General features: G+C 49.1%; 1 protein-coding gene across 6 annotated transcripts in view; it reads left to right on the forward strand.

The window, feature by feature from the left end:
* The window catches only part of dnajc13 (DnaJ heat shock protein family (Hsp40) member C13), a 45,289-nt gene extending 26,418 nt beyond the window's left edge, over positions 1 to 18,871 (forward strand). For 5 of the 6 annotated variants that reach the window (XM_030348635.1, XM_030348636.1, XM_030348637.1 and 2 more), the window contains 31 exons: positions 124 to 225; positions 541 to 645; positions 958 to 1,160; positions 1,514 to 1,598; positions 1,841 to 1,995; positions 2,451 to 2,496; positions 2,615 to 2,769; positions 3,362 to 3,563; positions 4,005 to 4,120; positions 4,768 to 4,846; positions 5,341 to 5,476; positions 7,241 to 7,425; positions 7,707 to 7,781; positions 8,411 to 8,530; positions 9,095 to 9,250; positions 9,995 to 10,237; positions 10,427 to 10,540; positions 10,935 to 11,051; positions 11,446 to 11,623; positions 12,196 to 12,287; positions 12,369 to 12,468; positions 12,808 to 12,882; positions 13,040 to 13,152; positions 13,608 to 13,777; positions 14,133 to 14,175; positions 14,289 to 14,462; positions 14,785 to 14,964; positions 15,591 to 15,731; positions 15,850 to 15,993; positions 16,327 to 16,426; positions 17,558 to 18,871. In XM_030348635.1, coding sequence (XP_030204495.1) covers positions 124 to 225; positions 541 to 645; positions 958 to 1,160; positions 1,514 to 1,598; positions 1,841 to 1,995; positions 2,451 to 2,496; positions 2,615 to 2,769; positions 3,362 to 3,563; positions 4,005 to 4,120; positions 4,768 to 4,846; positions 5,341 to 5,476; positions 7,241 to 7,425; positions 7,707 to 7,781; positions 8,411 to 8,530; positions 9,095 to 9,250; positions 9,995 to 10,237; positions 10,427 to 10,540; positions 10,935 to 11,051; positions 11,446 to 11,623; positions 12,196 to 12,287; positions 12,369 to 12,468; positions 12,808 to 12,882; positions 13,040 to 13,152; positions 13,608 to 13,777; positions 14,133 to 14,175; positions 14,289 to 14,462; positions 14,785 to 14,964; positions 15,591 to 15,731; positions 15,850 to 15,993; positions 16,327 to 16,426; positions 17,558 to 17,655 — 4,002 coding nt within the window. In that variant the 3' untranslated portion in view covers positions 17,656 to 18,871. Of the gene's footprint in view, positions 1 to 123; positions 226 to 540; positions 646 to 957; positions 1,161 to 1,513; positions 1,599 to 1,840; positions 1,996 to 2,450; positions 2,497 to 2,614; positions 2,770 to 3,361; positions 3,564 to 4,004; positions 4,121 to 4,767; positions 4,847 to 5,340; positions 5,477 to 7,240; positions 7,426 to 7,706; positions 7,782 to 8,410; positions 8,531 to 9,094; positions 9,251 to 9,994; positions 10,238 to 10,426; positions 10,541 to 10,934; positions 11,052 to 11,445; positions 11,624 to 12,195; positions 12,288 to 12,368; positions 12,469 to 12,807; positions 12,883 to 13,039; positions 13,153 to 13,607; positions 13,778 to 14,132; positions 14,176 to 14,288; positions 14,463 to 14,784; positions 14,965 to 15,590; positions 15,732 to 15,849; positions 15,994 to 16,326; positions 16,427 to 16,953; positions 17,043 to 17,557 lie in introns of all 6 variants that reach the window. The other variant, XM_030348638.1, reaches the window with a different exon arrangement.
* The last annotated feature ends 90 nt before the right edge of the window (positions 18,872 to 18,961 follow it).

Genomic DNA, 18,961 nt, shown 5'->3' on the forward strand with positions numbered 1-18,961 from the left:
AACTAGCTTATGTTGACAAGCTACCAAGTTGAAGTTAGTCACTGTGCCTTCTCAATATATTTCAGATCCCATTCTTGTTGTTATTCAGATTATTTAATCTGTTCCGCGTTTTCTTTGTCATAGAAAAACGTGAAGGAGGTGATGGACTCCAACGGGGTGCGGATCATGGTGGACCTCCTCACCCTGGCCCACCTCCACACCAGCAGGGCCACGGTCCCACTACAGGTACACCAGATCCCAGTAGATATACTGGGAGAAGGTCTGTTATGTGGCATAACAACGTCATCCCAATTCACTTGGAATCCCATGACTACAGTGTGTTTTTATACAAATAGGTTTTACGAGGATTCATATTTGATTATGAAATTACTTTAAAGGTTGACTCGCTATTTGAAGGATGAATCATCCAATTTAACTGGTTGAATATGTTTGTGTTATAATCTGTCCTAAGAATAATTCTACACTAATGTAAAATGAGGTTCACAAAAATATTTGATATTGACACACAAATTAACGGGCTAATCTTGAACGAACCCTCAGACCAACGTTATCGAGGCGTCCGCGGACATGAAGAGAGAGAGTGAGAAGGAGTGGTACTTCGGCAACGCAGACAAGGAGAGGAGAGGGCCCTTCAGTTATGAAGAGGTATGGACGTCAGCTCGCTTGGATTCTCCATTTGTAACCCTGGGAGTGCTTCTTTCAGCATTTGAGCAGTGGTTGGCAAACTTGCATCGTTACTCTTTAACTGTTAAGTCACATATCAGATCAAAGTTTATTCAAAGCGCCTTGCAGTGAATTCAAATGCGTACATTAAAGTCGGGGTTAGGCGTCTTGCTCTAGGACGCCTCCAGGCAGACTCTTTGGGGGTTGAACCCAGGACGTTTCATCTGGTCTCCGGGCTGTCCTCCCCACCCGCTCATCCTTCAGGCTAACGTGTGCTCTGTGCTCCGGCTCCAGATGCAGGAGTTCTGGAGCGCGGGCGTGCTAACCGCTAAGACGAGGTGCTGGGCGCAGGGCATGGACGGCTGGCGCCCCCTGCAGGCCATCCCTCAGCTCAAGTGGTGTCTCCTAGCAACAGGCCAGGCGGTGATGAATGAGACGGACCTGGCCACACTCATCCTCAACATGCTGATCAGCATGTGCTCCTACTACCCAAGCAGGTAACCATGTTAGCCGTGCTAAGTGTTTCGTAGCCTAGTCCACGCCACCCTACCACTTAACTTCATCTATTAAAGCCTATCTTGGAAGAGTTTTCCCTAGCCTAACATAACCTTTCCCAGCCTTGTCTAGTTTAGCCTAGCCTAACCTAGCGTGGTTAAGTTTAGCCATAGGCTAGCCTAATTTAGCCTAACTTTTCCTAACCTAGCCTTTACTGGCTTAGCCTAAAATAACTCTGGCTAACCTAGTTTATCCTCCCTTATCCCAGTCTAGATGAGCCTACCGTCTTAGCCTAATTTAGCAAAGTTTAGCCTATCTTGGCATAGCTTGTGAAGCAAACTGTGTGTTCTCCCAGGGACCAGGACAACGCCATCATCCGCCCGCTGCCCAAGATCAAGAGGCTGATCAGCGACAACACCTGCCTGCCTCACATCGTCCAGGTGAGCCCAGAGCGGTCTGCTCTCAGTCAGACAGGAAGCATCAGAGGGGTCTTACATTTGGTTCAGGGGTTTAGAATCCTGTGATCATATTCAAAAGAAGACACTTATTCTCAACCAATTCAAATTCAAATGTAAAAATGTTCAATGTCCAATTACATCTTTGGGAAAATCCAAATCCAAACCTCAACCAATCCATGACCCAGTATCGGTTTCAAACTCTGTGTGTGTTTTTGTGTCTCCAGCTGCTCTTGACCTTCGACCCCATCCTGGTGGAGAAGGTGGCCAACATGCTCTACCTGGTGATGCAGGACAACCCCAACCTCCAGCGCCTGTACCTCACCGGGGTCTTCTTCTTCATCATGATGTACACCGGCTCCAACGTGCTGCCCGTCGCCAGGTCAGGGAGCACACACACACACACACACACACACACACACACACACACACACACACACACACACACACACACACACACACACACACACACACACACACACACACACACACACATATGGATACACACTTTGTAATGCCATTGGCTCAAATTATTTGCTCTAATTATGAAATTTACTTTTTATTTGACAATTTTCCTGCTCTTATGTTGTTTTCTTTGTCAAGAACACTATATTGCCATTTTTGCGTGAACAGCGCTGTATAAATACGGTTTGATGGATTTGACATTAATATGTATGCCCTCACATATGCCTATTTATAATTACACACAAATAACAGTTGCTCATACACACATAAATGGCGAGACATTGACATAAATCCCCATGCAGACTCAGACACACAGACAAATACACAAACACACACATCCTGATCCTCGACTCCTTCTTGACACCCCTGCAGGTTCCTGAAATACACTCACCTCAAACAGGCCTTCAAGTCCGAGGAGGTAAACCCCCCCCCCCACACACACACACATACACACACCTGATCCCTTAAAAGCATAGTAAATTGGAAAGAGCGTCAGTCTGCCCCTCTGACCTGTGACCTGTGACCTTGCTGTGCAGTCCAAAGGGCAGGACATTGTGCAGCGCAGCGTGCTGGGCCCGGTGCTGCCCGAGGCCATGGTGTGCTACCTGGAGAACTACGAGGCCGAGCGCTTCTCGGAGATCTTCCTGGGGGAGTTTGACACGCCCGAGGCCATCTGGAGCAGCGAGATGAGGTCAGGTCACCCCCTCTAAACCGGGATGAGTGAGGCCGTACCGGTACCTGGTCGGGGTCAGAATGCATACTCAGATTTGAGGACATTCGGTAGAACAAGCTTCTAGAAAAGATCATAGTGACTGAACAGAGGGCTGTAGGAGTTATAACACTGACACAAGGGGAGAAGAGTATTTTATTTGGTTTTAGTGGTAGTGCATAATGGATGGGTCAGGGATGGTTCAGTCAGAACTCCTTCCCACCAGGTGTCTGTCAGCAAGTACTGGGTCTTTATTTAGATCTATGATGATGGGATATGATTTTTGCCTTTTGGATGGACAAGAGAGTGAATACACAGGACACTGAAGACACAGGACAGGACAGTGAAGAAAGAAGAGTGAGACACAAGACATTAAAGACACAGGACAATGAAGACATATGACAATGAGGACAGGACAGTGAAGGAACAGGACAGTGGGTTGAAGAAGAGGGAGGGAATGACCTGTAGCACAGGACCCCAGGTCGGAATCAAACCTGAGTCGCTACAGACTAGACTCTTTTCATGTCGGTATTTGACCGTCTTCCCCATGTTTTAAAACATTACACACCTCCAGGCGTCTCATGATCGAGAAGATCGCCGCCCACCTGGCGGACTTCAGCCCGCGGCTGCAGAGCAACACGCGGGCCCTGTACCAGTACTGCCCCATCCCCGTGGTCAGCTACCCCCAGCTGGACAACGAGCTCTTCTGTAACATCTACTACCTCAGGCACCTCTGTGACGCTGTGCGCTTCCCCGGCTGGCCCATCCGAGACCCGGTAACGTGACCCGTCGTGTTTAGTTTAGTTATTTCCTTCCAGTGGTAGGCAGTGTCCGAACCACTCAACCAATTAAAAAAAAAAAGAAATATGTAGAAATATACACAGACTCGTTTGCACCTACCTGGTGCATGTCCGAGTATGCATGAAATTATATTTAAAAATAACTGAAAGACCTAAATTGAAAAGGCTCCAATTTGGTCCTTAAAGAGGTAACGATGTATCCCAAATGAGTCGAACTATAACAGTCTGCAACAGACTGTTATGTTCCACCTGCAATACACCTGCGTCCATCTTTACTGTGCGCACCTGTAATCTGATCCTAATGGCCAGCCTGATCATCACACAAGTTAAACAGCGCTTTCATGCACTCGTGTTGGATTGAGGAGCTGACCTTGTGTTGTGTATTTATGTGTCTTTTGTCTCTGCTACCCCCTGCAGGTGAAACTACTAAAGGACACCCTGGAGGCGTGGAAGAGAGAGGTGGAGAAGAAACCTCCGTCCATGTCTGTAGACGAAGCGTATGAGGTCCTCAACCTGCCCAAAGGACAGGGACAGTGAGTTAACCCCGGGACACCACGATGTTGTTCACCCTCCTCCTACAGTCAAACCCCCTAACCACCACACCAGACTATCCACTAGAATAGATTATCCACTAGACTAGACTATCAACTAGAATAGATTATCCACTAGACTAGACCATCCACTAGAATAGATTATCCACTAGACTAGGCTATCAACTAGAATAGATTATCAACTAGACTAGACCATCCACTAGAATAGATTATCGACTAGACTAGACCATCCACTAGAATAGATTATCAACTAGACTAGACCATCCACTAGAATAGATTATCAACTAGACTAGACCATCCAATAGAATAGATTATCCACTAGACTAGACTATATCAACTAGAATAGATTATCCAATAGACTAGACCATCCACTAGAATAGAATATCCACTAGAACCAGAATAATCGATAGAATAAAAGCGAGTGGTAGATATTGTCTGATAATGCATCATATAAAGTTAAATATAGTTATGTATATTTTCGAAGTACAAAAATGTATATCATCTTGCACTTGAATAAACAAATAAATAATTTACATGAGTACATTTGGATTAATGAATTAATGGCTTTAAATGCCCCTCTCTGTTCCCCTCGTCTTATGTCAAACTTGTGTTCGTGTGTTTGTCCTCAGGCATGATGAGAGTAAGATCAGGAAGGCCTACTTCCGCCTGGCCCAGAAGTACCACCCTGACAAGAACCCAGAGGGCAGGGTGGGTGTCTGCCTCTAACTTGTACCTACACCTAGCAAGCCTGAGCTTCCTGTGTACCTAATATGTACCCACACCTAACCAGTGTGTACTGGTTACCTTATATGTGCTTGCCACTAACCGGAATGTAGTTCCTGTGTACCTAATATGTACCTCAACCTAATCAGTGTGTAATTAATGTTGCATATGAACATATACCAAAAATGTACGCATACACTGGCTGTGAAACGGCTTTGTTCATGTTGTGTGTATTGGTCTCTGGATATCAAGTCAATATATGATATTTCTTGTAAAACATATGTTACGTTTATAAATAAAAATGGTACATTGACTACATTTATGCGAAAGTTCTCTCTGGCCTCTTAAAGGGCTTCATCATTCATGTTTCCTGTTTACACACGCTCACATCTCACCGCAAACCACACACCACACAAACACACCGCACACACAATTAAGCTCATACTTCTGTCTGTGTGTTTCCGTTTCTTTGTGTGCAGGATATGTTTGAGAAAGTGAACAAGGCCTATGAGTTCCTGTGCACCAAGTCGGCCCGCATCGTAGACGGGCCCGACCCGGAGAACATCATCCTCATCCTGCAGGCCCAGAGCATCCTCTTCAACCGCTACAAGGAAGGTCGGTGGTCCACCGGAGCCAAGGGAGCTAGGGGACATGATGGAGCTGATAGAGCTACCGGAGCTACTGGAGCTAGGGGACATAATGGAGCTGATAGAGCTACCGGAGCTAGGGGACATGATGGAGCTACTGGAGCTAGGGGACATAATTGAGCTGATAGAGCTACTGGAGCTAGGGGACATGATGGAGCTGATAGAGCTACTGGAGCTAGGGGACATCATGGAGCTGATAGAGCTACTGGAGCTACTGGAGCTAGGGGACATAATGGAGCTACTGGAGCTAGGGGACATGATGGAGCTGATAGAGCTACTGGAGCTAGGGGACATGATGGAGCTGATAGAGCTACTGGAGCTACTGGAGCTAGGGGACATGATGGAGCTGATAGAGCTACCGGAGCTAGGGGACATAATGGAGCTGATAGAGCTACTGGAGCTAGGGGACATAATGGAGCTGATAGAGCTACCGGAGCTAGGGGACATAATGGAGCTGATAGAGCTACCGGAGCTAGGGGACATGATGGAGCTGATAGAGCTACCGGAGCTACTGGAGCTAGGGGACATAATGGAGCTGATAGAGCTACCGGAGCTAGGGGACATAATGGAGCTGATAGAGCTACCGGAGCTAGGGGACATAATGGAGCTGATAGAGCTACCGGAGCTAGGGGACATGATGGAGCTGATAGAGCTACCGGAGAAAGGGGACATAATGGAGCTGATAGAGCTACCGGAGCTAGGGGACATAATGGAGCTGATAGAGCTACCGGAGCTAGGGGACATGATGGAGCTGATAGAGCTACCGGAGCTACTGGAGCTAGGGGACATAACGGAGCTGATAGAGCTACCGGAGCTAGGGGACATGATGGAGCTGATAGAGCTACCGGAGCTAGGGGACATGATGGAGCTGATAGAGCTACCGGAGCTAGGGGACATGATGGAGCTGATAGAGCTACCGGAGCCAGGGGACATGATGGAGCTGATAGAGCTACCGGAGCTAGGGGACATGATGGAGCTGATAGAGCTACCGGAGCTAGGGGACATGATGGAGCTGATAGAGCTACCGGAGCTAGGGGACATGATGGAGCTGATAGAGCTACCGGAGCCAGGGGACATGATGGAGCTGATAGAGCTACCGGAGCTAGGGGACATGATGGAGCTGATAGAGCTACCGGAGCTAGGGGACATGATGGAGCTGATAGAGCTACCGGAGCTAGGGGACATGATGGAGCTGATAGGGCTACCGGAGCCAAGGGAGCTAGCAGAGCCATTGAAGCTAGTGGACCTAAAATAGTTTATTAACCTACTGGAGCTCAGGGTGCTAGCAGAGCTAATGAAGCTGGTGCACCTAACAGAGTTTATTAAGCTACTTTAGCCCAGGGTGCTTATGAAGCTATTGGACCGAATAGAGCAAATTAAGCTATTTGACGTAATGTAGCTGATTAAGTTCCTGAAGCTCAAGGAGCTAATTATGCTAGTTGAGCTGGTGGAACTAATGAAGCTACTGAAGTTCAGGGAGCTAATGGATAGCCCACATAGCCACATAGCCCATGAAGCTAGTTGTTGCCATTTTTGTTCATTTAGCTGCTAAGGGGAAATTGTATACGTCCATCTTTTATGTGAGAATTTGTAGTATCTCCCAGTACAATTAGATCATCAAACATAAATATTCAATGAGAAATGAGGAATACAAAATGTAATTTAATTTACAAATGATGCATTAATGTACAATTATGCAAAAAATGTTGAAACGTTTTCGCCCTTGGAACAGAACTGGAGCCCTACAAGTACGCCGGATACCCCATGCTCATCAAAACCCTCATCATGGAGACCAGCGACGTCCAGCTGTTCTCAAAGACCTCGCCGCTGCTGCCCGCGGGCACGGAGCTGGCCTTCCACACGGTCAACTGCTCCGCCCTGAACGCAGAGGAGCTACGGCGGGAAGAGGGCATCGAGGTACGGAGCTAGCTGGCAGGGATGGTGCAATTCAGTTCGCTGGTGGGGTAGCTACCACTCTGTTTAGTGGCGGGAAATAATGGTGAGAGAGTCTGAATCTGTTTGGGAAAGTGAAACTAAAGAGTGGATGGAGGGAGACTTTTAATCTTTAATCATGTATATATTGCATATATGGTGTGTGTGTCTGTGGTTGTGTGTGAGTGTGTGTGGTTTTGTGTGTGTGTGTGTGTGTGTGTTGTACACCTCTCCTCATGCTGTTTGTTTCGCCTCCTCCTGACCAGGTGTTGCTGGAGGCGTTCTCCAGGTGTGTGGCCGTTCTCACAGCCTCCAGTAAGCCAGGAGACATGTCTGTCCAGGTAAACACTGCTACTAAACAATAATGATACACTCCACACCACGGGTTCTCTACCGGTACAGCCTCTGAACCCACATGTTTCATTCGTCATGAAGTCACGACGGATAAAGTTTGATTGAAAGTTGTATTTACCGATATTGCAGTTATCAACTATGATTTCATGCACTGTCGAAAACATGGAGCAAACGAAAAACTGCGACAATTGGGGCTAAGTCAATATTACCGTAAGCCTTTAAAACATGAAATAATATTAAAGCATTAGTTAACTCATGGGCTTCTCTTTAAAGATTAAGGTTTGGCATGTGCTCTGCGACCCACTCCAAATTCCCCATGAAATGCCTTCACAACCCACCAGTTGAGAATCTCTTCTACACTACTCACACCCTCTAGTGTCTGGGGGGAGGTACTGCGCAGCTTGTCAACTGGTCCCAATCTGATGTGATTCACGTGTGTCCTATATGTCCACTGTATCATACAATACAGTCTGTGATGTAATGTCAGAGTAATTGATGTGTTCTACGTGCTGTGTAGTGCAATGGGACATATAAACGTATTGCAGTGTGTAATGTGATGTGTGCTTCAGTGTGTGCGAGGAGATGTCTGTGTACCTAACGTGATGTGTGTGTGCAGGTGTGCGGGCACATCTGTAAGTGTTACAGCGTGGCGGCTCAGTTCGAGGAGTGCCGGGAGAAGATCATAGAGCTGCCCAACATCATCAGAGACCTCTGTCACCTGCTCTACTACGGCAAGGTGAGTCCTCGCCTCTCTCAGGTCCTCTACTGGGGCTGGGTCCCTGAGTAACCTGAACTATGTATTATGACTGCAGTGAAGTCTGTTTATCCAACAATGTAGCTGTTATCAAAATGATATTGAGGAGCACCTCAGAGTGGCTGGTCATACTCATAATTCCTCTCTTCATCTCCTCCTTCTCCATCTCTTTCTCTATCTGCTCTTCCTCTTCCTGGCTCCTCGCTCCGTCCACACCTCCCTCTCTCCTCAACCTCCTCTATCTCATTCTCCTCCTCCCTCTCTCTGGTCCCCTCCTCCTCCCCCTCCCCCTCCCCCTCCTCCTCCCCCTCCTCCTCCTCCTCCTCCTCCTCCTCCTCCTCCCTCCCTCTGGTCCCCTCCTCCTCCTCCTCCTCCTCCTCCTCCTCCTCCTCCTCCTCCTCCTCCCTCCCTCTGGTCCCCTCCTCCTCCTCCTCCTCCTCCCTCCCTCTGGTCCCCTCCTCCTCCTCCTCCTCCTCCTCCTCCTCCTCCTCCTCCTCCTCCTCCTACTCCCTCTCTCTGGTCCCCCCCTCCCCGTCCTCCCCCCAGGGTCTCCCCCGGACCGCCGCCCTGGCCGTGCAGTGCGTCAGCTCCTTTGCGGTGGACTTCTTCCTGCAGACCCACCTGTACCACGCGGGCGTGCTGTGGCACCTGCTGGTCTACCTCTTCAACTACGACTTCACGCTGGAGGAGGGCGGTGTGCAGGTCGGTGCACAAGGCGGTGGCCTCGATACAATTCGACGTGCGGTTCAAACCATACTGCCACAGGATGTTACAGATTTTATCTCTAGTGCGGTTGAAAGTTGGGGTTTCGGGTTTGAATGCTATGTCGGTACCCGCGATTTGATTTTATCTTACTGATGGAAGTGCCCTCTATTACAATTTTTTTTTTTTTTTAAATAAGCAACATCACAATTTATTGTTTACTTGAAGCTGTTGTCGTGCTCTTGTTGAAAGTAGTTCGAAACGGTTCGCTTTTAACTCACTTTATTTGTTAAAGAATTTCGGTATGGTAACTATGAAGCAAAAGGGAGGGAATTGTATATAACAGCGTAGAGAGAAATACCGTGAGCTACTTCGAGCCCCCGGGCTTAGGTCCGAGGCTCTCTGCCGGTCTGCCTATGAGTCTCTCTGACCTCCTCTGGCTCCGGGCGCTGCGAATGAACCAAGTAGGCGTGGCCTATGTGAAGTGGGCGTGGCCTATGTGACGTCTTAGCTGCGGCTTCCGCGTCTGTCTCAAAGATGCTGCCTTCTGTGGCTGGGGTAGATATTACAGCTTATATGTTTGATCCTGCTCCCTTGTGGGTGTGTGGGGGTCATGCAGCTTGTGTGTTCGATCCTGCTTCCTAGTGGCTATGTGGGGGCAGCTTATGTGCTTAAAACACGTAACACTGCATTGCAGATTAATAAATCTTGATATCCGCGTGCATGGGTCTTCCTTTCCCCCAGGCCAGCCTGGACTCCAACCAGCAGGAGGTGGCCAACAGCCTCGCCAGGATCAGCCTGGTGGCTCTGGGCCGCCTGGGGGGCTACGCCCAGCTGAAGCCCCCCCCCAGCCCCGGCGACGGAGCAGCCCCGGAGACCAACGGGGTGGACGCCACGCCTCCGGAGAACCCCACCATCCGCAAGAGCCTGGCGGCCATGTTGACGCCGTACGTGGCCCGCCGGCTGGGCTCGGGGACCCCCGCCGAGGTGGGTGGATGGACTGGGGCACGCTGGCGCACACACGCGCACTGTTGAACACACTGACACGCACAGCATACTGACACGCCCACCACAGTGACGCACGACAGACACACTAAACACACTGACACACACTCAAACCGCTTCACACACAGGGGCAGGAGCAGTGTGTCTGAGCCCTGCTGTGTGTGTGTGCAGGTGTTGAAGCTGCTGAACAGTAACTCTGAGAACCCCTACCTGATCTGGAACAACGGGACGCGGGCGGAGCTCCTGGAGTTCCTGGAGGAGCAGCAGCGGGAGAACATCCACATGGTAAGGGCCTGGGAAGACCTGGAACTGGGAAGACCTGGAACTTCCCATTTCTTCTAGGTCCTGTGGTGGAAAAAGTCCTGGTCTGCAACATCAGTGGGTACGGGAGTCGAGTTCACCGAATCTGACAAATACAATTTTGAATACAACGGTTCATTCACACATTCATGACAGACTCAACCGTGCAAGGTGACAGCCAGCTTATCGGGAGCAGTCAAACCGCTCTACCTCCTAAACTCCAAATTCCGAGGGATTTTCTTAGACACAGAGTGATGTTGCAGACCTCGATTTACTACTACCAGCCAAGTATTCTCTTGTATTAGAAGTGTGTCACCACACCCATCAAGTGTCTCTATCCAAGCCTTGCAGTAACGTCAGTGTTTGGTTTCCCTTCCAGGGAGAGAACGACAAGACCTTTGGCTCTGAGTTTGTGTTCAGTGACCACAGCAAGGAGCTGATCGTGGGGGAGATCTTCGTCCGGGTCTACAACGAGCAGCCTTCCTATCCCCTTGAGGTCAGGACCTATTCATAGCAGGATGACTTCACTGGTGTACTGACTTATTGCCTTTATGTATCATTGAAGCCCTAAATTGTCTTTAAAAGGACGCTGTAAGATTACAGTGTCGCTCCTCTAGATGTTTGCTACTTGGTTTATTTATGCATCCTGATAAATCAAATTCAGTTTTACTTCTAAATAATTCTAATTAATAATTGACTTCATAAATTAATACAAATGATTTTGTCGTATATCTGTTCCTGCTCTTCACCGTGTTTTACTGACACTATAATACTTGGTGCCTCCAGCCTCCACCTTCATCTGGAATGTGAATGTGTGTCTCTGTTTGTGTGTCTATGTGTGTGTTGGTGTGATCCTCCACGTGTGTCTTTGTGTGTGTGTGTGTGTGTAGTTCCCCAAGGCGTTCGCCGCCAGCCTGCTGGACTACGTGGGCTCCCAGGCCCAGTACCTGTACACCCTGCTGGCCATGAGCCAGAGCAACAAGGTGGAGTCCCAGCAGCACGCCGAGCGCCTCCGCTTCGCCGAGATGGCCCTGGAGGCGCTGCGCAACGTCATCAAGAACAACCCAGGTGACCCACAATCCCCTCTGTTACCCACAATCCCCTTCCTTACCCATTATCCCCTCCGATACACTCCATCATCTAAGTTACCCACAATCCCCTCTGTTACACACAATCCCCTTCCTTACCCATTATCCCCTCTGTTAGCCTCGATCATCTAAGTTACCCACAATCCCATCTGTTTGCCATAATCCCCTTAGTAACTCAGAATTCCTCTTAACCTACAATGCCACCCATAATCCTCTTCCTAACTCACAACCCCCTTCCATATCCACAATTCCCTTCCTAACTCACAAACCCCTTCCATACCCACAATCCTCTTAATTCCCCACAATAATTTTAAACTCGGGTCTCCATACCCACAATCCTCTTGTAACCCTCTTGTTCCCTTTACCCAAGTTCTTATAAGATTAGATTCAATTTGATTGTTTATTGCGCAGTGCAAATATGATAGGATGATATGATAGTCTGATTACCCACAATCCCCTTATGACACTCAAAACATACCAACCGATTTTAGAGTCGGACTGAGAGAGCCTGTCGGCTTGGTCTTTAATGAATGCTGTTCTGTTTGTCCACAGGTTCAGAAACGGAGTGCATCGGACACTTTAAGCTGCTCTTCTCCTTGTTACGCGTCCACGGAGCTGGCAAGGTTCAGCAGCTTGCTTTAGAGGTGAACAACTTTTTCCAGGAGACCAGCTGATACCGTGACGCCAGAGTGATCACGGAGGACTAAACTGTGTTTGTTCTCCAGGTGGTCAACACGGTGACGTCCAACCAGGAGTGTGTGAGCAACATCTCTGAGTCCCTGGTCCTCTCCAACCTGCTGGTCCTCCTCCACTCTCTGCCCTCCAGTAAGAACACATACACGCACACACGCGCGCGCACACACACACACACACACTGGCAGTCGGTGGCCATTTTGGCTGTCAGTGTTGTGTGGTAGTCATCATTCTCTCTGTTTATATTTGAGAACATCCCTGGTGATGGCTGTGTACTTAAGTACTTTCATACAAGAACATTCCACTTTTTGCCCATCTGAATAGTTTTTTGCGTTTATTTATATTTGAGTATATGGGACTTTTCCCCCACTGCTCAAAACATAGATGCCCAACGACATTGCCCTTGATAATATGAGAATATGATGAGAGGTGTTTTCCTACGATCACTAACTGTCCCTTTATCCCTTCCAGGCCGCCAGCTGGTGCTGGAGACTCTGTATGCCTTGACCTCAAACACAAAGATAGTCAAAGAGGCTATGGCCAAAGGTTTGTACATTACTTGCTACTGACTACTTATGAACTCCGTTACCACCGGAACCCTGGAGTCACAGATAGGTGCTATCTGTGTCAGAAAGCGCCTGACAAAGATTGCATCATTGCAGTCACACCTGTAAACTTTCTCTCCTTCTCCCCTCTCTCCCAGGTGCTCTGATCTACCTGCTGGATCTCTTCTGTAACTCCACCCACCCCCAGGTACGCTCCCAGACGGCAGAACTCTTCTCCAAGATGACCTCAGACAAGCTAGTCGGTCCCAAGGTGAGCATGAACACAACGGTCTCACTATTTAACCCCTAACCCTCCCAAATCTACTGAATTCATTCATGAATTCATTCATTTTGAATTAATTGATTGTTCAGGGCATTAACATTTTTGCATCAATAAGTCTGTTGCCATAATACAACCGCCATCGTCGGCTCAAGACGTCAACACACTTTCTTTGAATTCAACCCAGTTCTTTGAATTCCTGCCACTTTCAACAAGTGATGCACCCCCTTTCACAGTTCACACTTAGTCAGACGCTTTCATCCAAAGCTACTTGCGATAGCGTCTACAAAATAAAACGTAGTTGGAGTAACTGTAAAGAAGTGCCGCCGAAGCATGTTTCTGTGAAACCACTGGATCAAATAAAGAGCTAGCTAAATGATCCACGGTGGTAGATAGAAGGATTAGGACCCTGTTTCGCCTGTTGATGGTCGACGGCTGTTCTGCAGGTGCGTCTGACGCTGATCCGCTTCCTGCCCGGCGTGTTCATGGACGCCATGCGGGACAACGCCGAGGCGGCCGTGCACATCTTCGAGGGGACGCACGAGAACCCCGAGCTCATCTGGAACGACGGCTCCCGCGAGACCGTCTCCACCACCGTGCGGGAGATGATGCTCGAGTAGGTCTCCACGACAACGAGAACCACCTGACCCAGCCTTAGCGTTAGCTTTAGCATTAGCAATAGCTAATGTGTGAGAATGTTTGAGGCTGGTACCATGATCACCTGAAGGATCCACTGTTTGAACATCAGTGCTGGTGTTAGTGTTAGCATCAGCGTTAGCATTGACATTCCCGGTTAGGGGTGGGGTAGGCGCTCCCAGAGGTCAGACTTGTTGCTTGGAGGACTCTGGCTTCGCTGTGTCTTTGGTGTAGTGAAGCGGCATAAAGCATCGCTCCTCCGTCCCTTCAGTTGTTCAGTTGGTGTACTGCAGCTTCATTATGTTCTCCTTGGTCTTCTGTCTTTGTTTTTCCAGTCACTTTAAACAGCAGAAGGATAACCCTGATGTCAACTGGAGGGTAAGTTGAACTATTACATATATGTACAATACATGTATATGTACAATGGACATTGAATGCGTATTTATTAGAAAACCCCTTTGAATCCCCCGACCTCTGACCTCTGCCCCCAGCTGCCGGAGGAGTTCACGGTTGCATACGGGGCGGGACAGGGGGAGCTGGAGGTGGGCGGGGTCTTCCTGCGTATCTTCATCGCCCAGCCCGGCTGGGTACTGAGGAAGCCCAGAGAGTTCCTGGTCTCTCTGCTGGAGACCATCACGGAGCTGCTGGAGAAGAACAACCCCAATGTACGCATGTATACACTCACTCACTCACTCACTCACTCACTCACTCACTCACTCACTCACTCACTCACGCACTCACTCACTCACTCACTCACTCACTCACTCATTCACTCTGTCTCACTCACTCACTCATTCACTCTGTCTCACTACCTGTGTCTCACTCTGTCTCACTCACTCTGTCTCACTCACTCACTCACTTACTCATGAAGACGAACAAAACGCATGATAGGCTTATGCACACACTCATACACTCACTTATAGACACCACACAGATATACCAATAAACCGTAAAATTGTACGCTTGCACATCCCCTGACCCCTGCAGGGAGAGGCCCTGGAGACGGTTACCACGGCAGCAGTGTGTCTGTTCAGCACGCAGGGCCAGCTGGCCGACCAGGTCCCTCCTCTGGGCCACCTGCCGCGCATCCTGGCCGCGCTCAACCACCGCAACAACGCCATCCCCAAGAGCGCCATCCGCCTGCTGCACGTCCTGTCGGACAATGAGGTGAGGTAGCGCCGATGGTTAGCATGCTAGACAGTGCACAACGGATGGTAAGCATGCTAGTTAGCACAGCGTCGCTAGCACGTAGAACTGGTAGCGCAGCAAGCTGCCGAATAGCATGCTAGGCATGCTAATCGTAAGCAAGCTAGGCAATCAATATTGAATCGGGAATAGTTTTGACTCTAGAATCAATTTGACTCGAGTAGTTACCCCCCTAGAAGAGGTAGTGAAAAGTACAGCCCCGCTAGTTAGCATGGCTGGGTAGCATGCTAGGGAGGGCAGCATGGCGTGCCAGCATATTAGAATATTACAGTACATAAGTACATTCAATAATATGAGAAGTGCTTTTAGTGTCTGTTCATTAGTGGCCATGCCTCAGGGGGAGTTTTTGGAAGTCATGTGGACTGAAATTGCCAACACATAAAATTTTACTTATTTAGGCTTTGCCAGTCCTGCTGTTGGCTAAAATACTAGCTATTAGGTCTACTCTTACCCTGCAGTGTTATTGCAGTGTTTTAATGTTTTTATGTTGAGACCAATGTGGCTCTCTTGGAATGTGCTGTAGTGCATCACATGTGACACGCAGCGTGAGCTCCGGTGAAGTCACCCTAATGTGTGTGTGCGTGTAGCTGTGCGTGCGGTCGATGGCGGCGCTGGAGACCATCGGGCCCCTGATGAGTGGCATGAGGTCGCGGGCCGACATGGCGGGGCTCGCCTGCGAGGCCCTCAACCGCATGTTCCAGAAGGAGCAGACCGACCTCGTTGCACAGGTACGCACTACAATACACTGATCTCCCTCTCGCCCTCTCTTTCTTTCTTCTTTTCTATCTTTCTTTCTTTTCTATTTTGTGTTGACATGTTCTTGTGTTTTGACGCGGTGGGTTCCAGGCCTTGAGGGTGGAGCTGGTCCCCTACCTCCTGAAGCTGCTGGAGGGCATCGGTCTGGAGACGCTGGACAACCCCTCCGCCACCAAGGCCCAGATCGTCAAGGCCCTCAAGTCCATGTCGCGCAGCCTGCAGTATGGAGAGCAGGTATGGCCGAGCCGCCCTCACCTTCTTCCAGAACCCTCAACGAGGGTAACAAATGTAGCTATGCTACTATGAACTGGTGGTCAGAATGAATGCAATGGAAATAATCCAATACACTAACAACCCCCTGCGTGAGGACGTAGCAAAGTTATGAAAAACAACCATATTGAAAATGGAAAGGGATATAGGGGGTCTGACAAACAAAAACCTAACTCTTACCACTAGCTCTCCTCATAGCTCTTCATAGTTTAGACGGCATAGACAGCCGACAGGAAGAAGGAAGTAGATCCCAGCAGAGGTTTCGCCTGGGGTTAATGCAGATTGTTTCCCCTCCAGGTGAACGAGATCCTGGCCAGGTCCAGTGTGTGGAGCGCCTTCAAAGACCAGAAACACGACCTGTTCATCTCTGAATCGCAGACGGCCGGGTATCTCACAGGTAACTCAGACGGAAACCTCCTGTCTTTATTTACGTGTGTTGCCCAATGCGCCGTGGTCCTGGTGTAAACCTCCCTGGTGCCGGGTCTGAACTGCATTCTGCTTTTACCTTCGAAACCTTAACCTCTTTGTGCCTAACTCCTCCACACTCCTGCAAACGTTTTCCTCTTCTCCTCCTCCTTGTTCTCCTCCTTCTCCTCCTTTCCTCCTTTTCCTTCTCTCCTCCTTCTCTCCTCTGTCTCTTCTCCTCCTCCTTCTTCTCTCCTCCTCCTCGTCCTCTGTCTCTCCTCCTCCTCCTTCTTCTCTCCTCCTCCTCCTCCTCTGTCTCTTCTCCTCCTCCTTCTCTCCTCCTCCCCCTCCTCCTCTGTCTCTTCTCCTCCTCCTTCTTCTCTCCTCCTCCTCCTCCTCTGTCTCTTCTCCTCCTCCTTCTTCTCTCCTCCTCCTCCTCTTCCTCTGCTCCTCCTCTTCCTCCTCTTCTCTCCTCCTCCTCCTCCTCCTCCTCCTCCTCCTCCTCCTCCTCCTCCTCAGGGGTGTCCACTCCTTCTCTCCTGGCCGCCAGCAGCCCCCTGCGCGGCGGTCTATAGACTCCTGAGCTGGCCTCAGTTGCTCTGAAGCAGGTAGAGCTCCACCTGGTGGCTCCTCCCACCTCCTCCAGCTCCCCACTCACCCCCCTTCCATCTCCATCTTGTGTCCCCTCCGACACTCTTGTTTCCATTTCCACCTCCCCGCTCTCGGCTCTACTCTGCACACGGCTGTCAGCCGGTTGGTTTCACACCTAACTTAGTTGCTCGGCGTGCATCAATAACAACCTGTGTTGGCATGACAACCAGAAAATGAAAATGGCAATTCCTGCAGTGGTTTGTGATTTTTTGTCAGTGGTTTGTAGTTTTTTTCAGTGGTTTGTAGTTTTTGTCAGTGGTTTGTAGTTTTTGTCTGTGGTTTGCAGTGCTCACTTCACCCACACCATTTCAACACCAGTATACCATGTACCATGTCTGCTAACTCCCCCTCCATCCTATATGTTTTAGTTCAGAGCTGTTCGTAGCTAAACCTAGCTAACCTAGCGTGCTACATCGCCAGCCCTCAAGAGTTGCACATCATCCAGCTGTGATTTCCCCCCCCTCCCCAACAGGTCCAGGAGTAGCGGGCTACCTTACGGCCGGGACGGGCACCACAGTCATGCCCAATGTCCCGCCCCCTGTGGACAACGACATTGGGGACCTGGGTTGACGGAATCACGGACAAAATCCCGCTCAGGCGCCCGGACCAGCCCCCCCCCCCCCCCCCCCCTGGCCCAGCGGCGGCGGACTCCCACAGAGAGAGAGAGAGAGAGAGAGAGAGGGAGAGCGACTGCCCGGCTCCCCCTAAACCAACCAGGGGGAGGAGAGAGAGGGAGACCCAGGTGGGCGGAGCTACGTCTCGACGGGGGGCGAGGCTACGTTCCAGACGAGCGGCGGTTGTCGCAGAAAATGTCCGCAGCACTTTCTCATGTTTCTCTCTCTCCTACTCTCCCCCTCCCCTCCAAAAAAACAGTACAGCACTCAAGTCTTGACGAAACACTTTCTAATTGTTTTTAGACAATGAACCCGTTTTTTGTTTGTTTACTTTTAATTTGTCCTTTTTTCTGCATCTTTATCGGTTCCTTTCACCAGGACAAAAAATTGTTTACTTTTTGTATGAATATATTTTTTACTGTTGATTTTTCCTTTCTTCCTTTCTTGCCGTGGGACAAAGACATTGAAAGACTGAAGATTGTTATTAGAGACCTGCTGTCCCTCTCATTCTGAATGAGAGGGATAGCATTCAGTTTGTCGTGAGGGAGGGCGGGTCTAGCAGACCCACTCGTCAAATCCATTGACAAGCCTTTCCAGAAATCACTGACTCTTCTACCAATGATAACATTTCATTAACATGTTTGTAAAGTTGTATTGGACCATTGTTTGTGAGTGGGGACAAGCTGGAGTCTGTTTTGATTGGATGATTTTCCTGCACACTGTTTCCTTTCAAGATGAGTTGTGATAGCCTGATAGCCGGTCCAGCCAGGGGCTTGGATGCTTTATTAAATCCACCACCTACTCGGGCCCTTCCTTGTTAGCCGCCACCGAATCAACGTTAACGTCATGATTCTATTGATTCATCCCTCACTCCCTCTCTGATTCCAAGACCCCCCGTCAACCTCCTCATTCTCCCCCCCCCCCCCCCTCCCCCAGAATGCAAAAAGCACTAGAACAGAATTTAACTAGGTGATCGAAAAACAGTCCTCTGGGTGGAGTCACTGACCCACTCGGATAATGAACCTATGTGAAACACACTAGTGCAATTTGTGAGATGTTTGATGTAATATTACGTATATAAACTTTCTATATTGAATGTACATTAAAAAAATGAATAAATCAGTCGCACTTGTACATACAAATTTTAAGAATAAAAGGGAAGCCACAGTGTTGTTCTTTTGTATTTGTGTCTATATTATAGTAACAGCTATTTAGACTTAACAGCTATTTAGCATACATACACTTATTTACATATGGTATGT

This window comes from Gadus morhua, chromosome 23, assembly GCF_902167405.1.
Source record: "Gadus morhua chromosome 23, gadMor3.0, whole genome shotgun sequence".
In the NCBI taxonomy this organism is placed as follows: Eukaryota; Metazoa; Chordata; class Actinopteri; order Gadiformes; family Gadidae; genus Gadus; species Gadus morhua.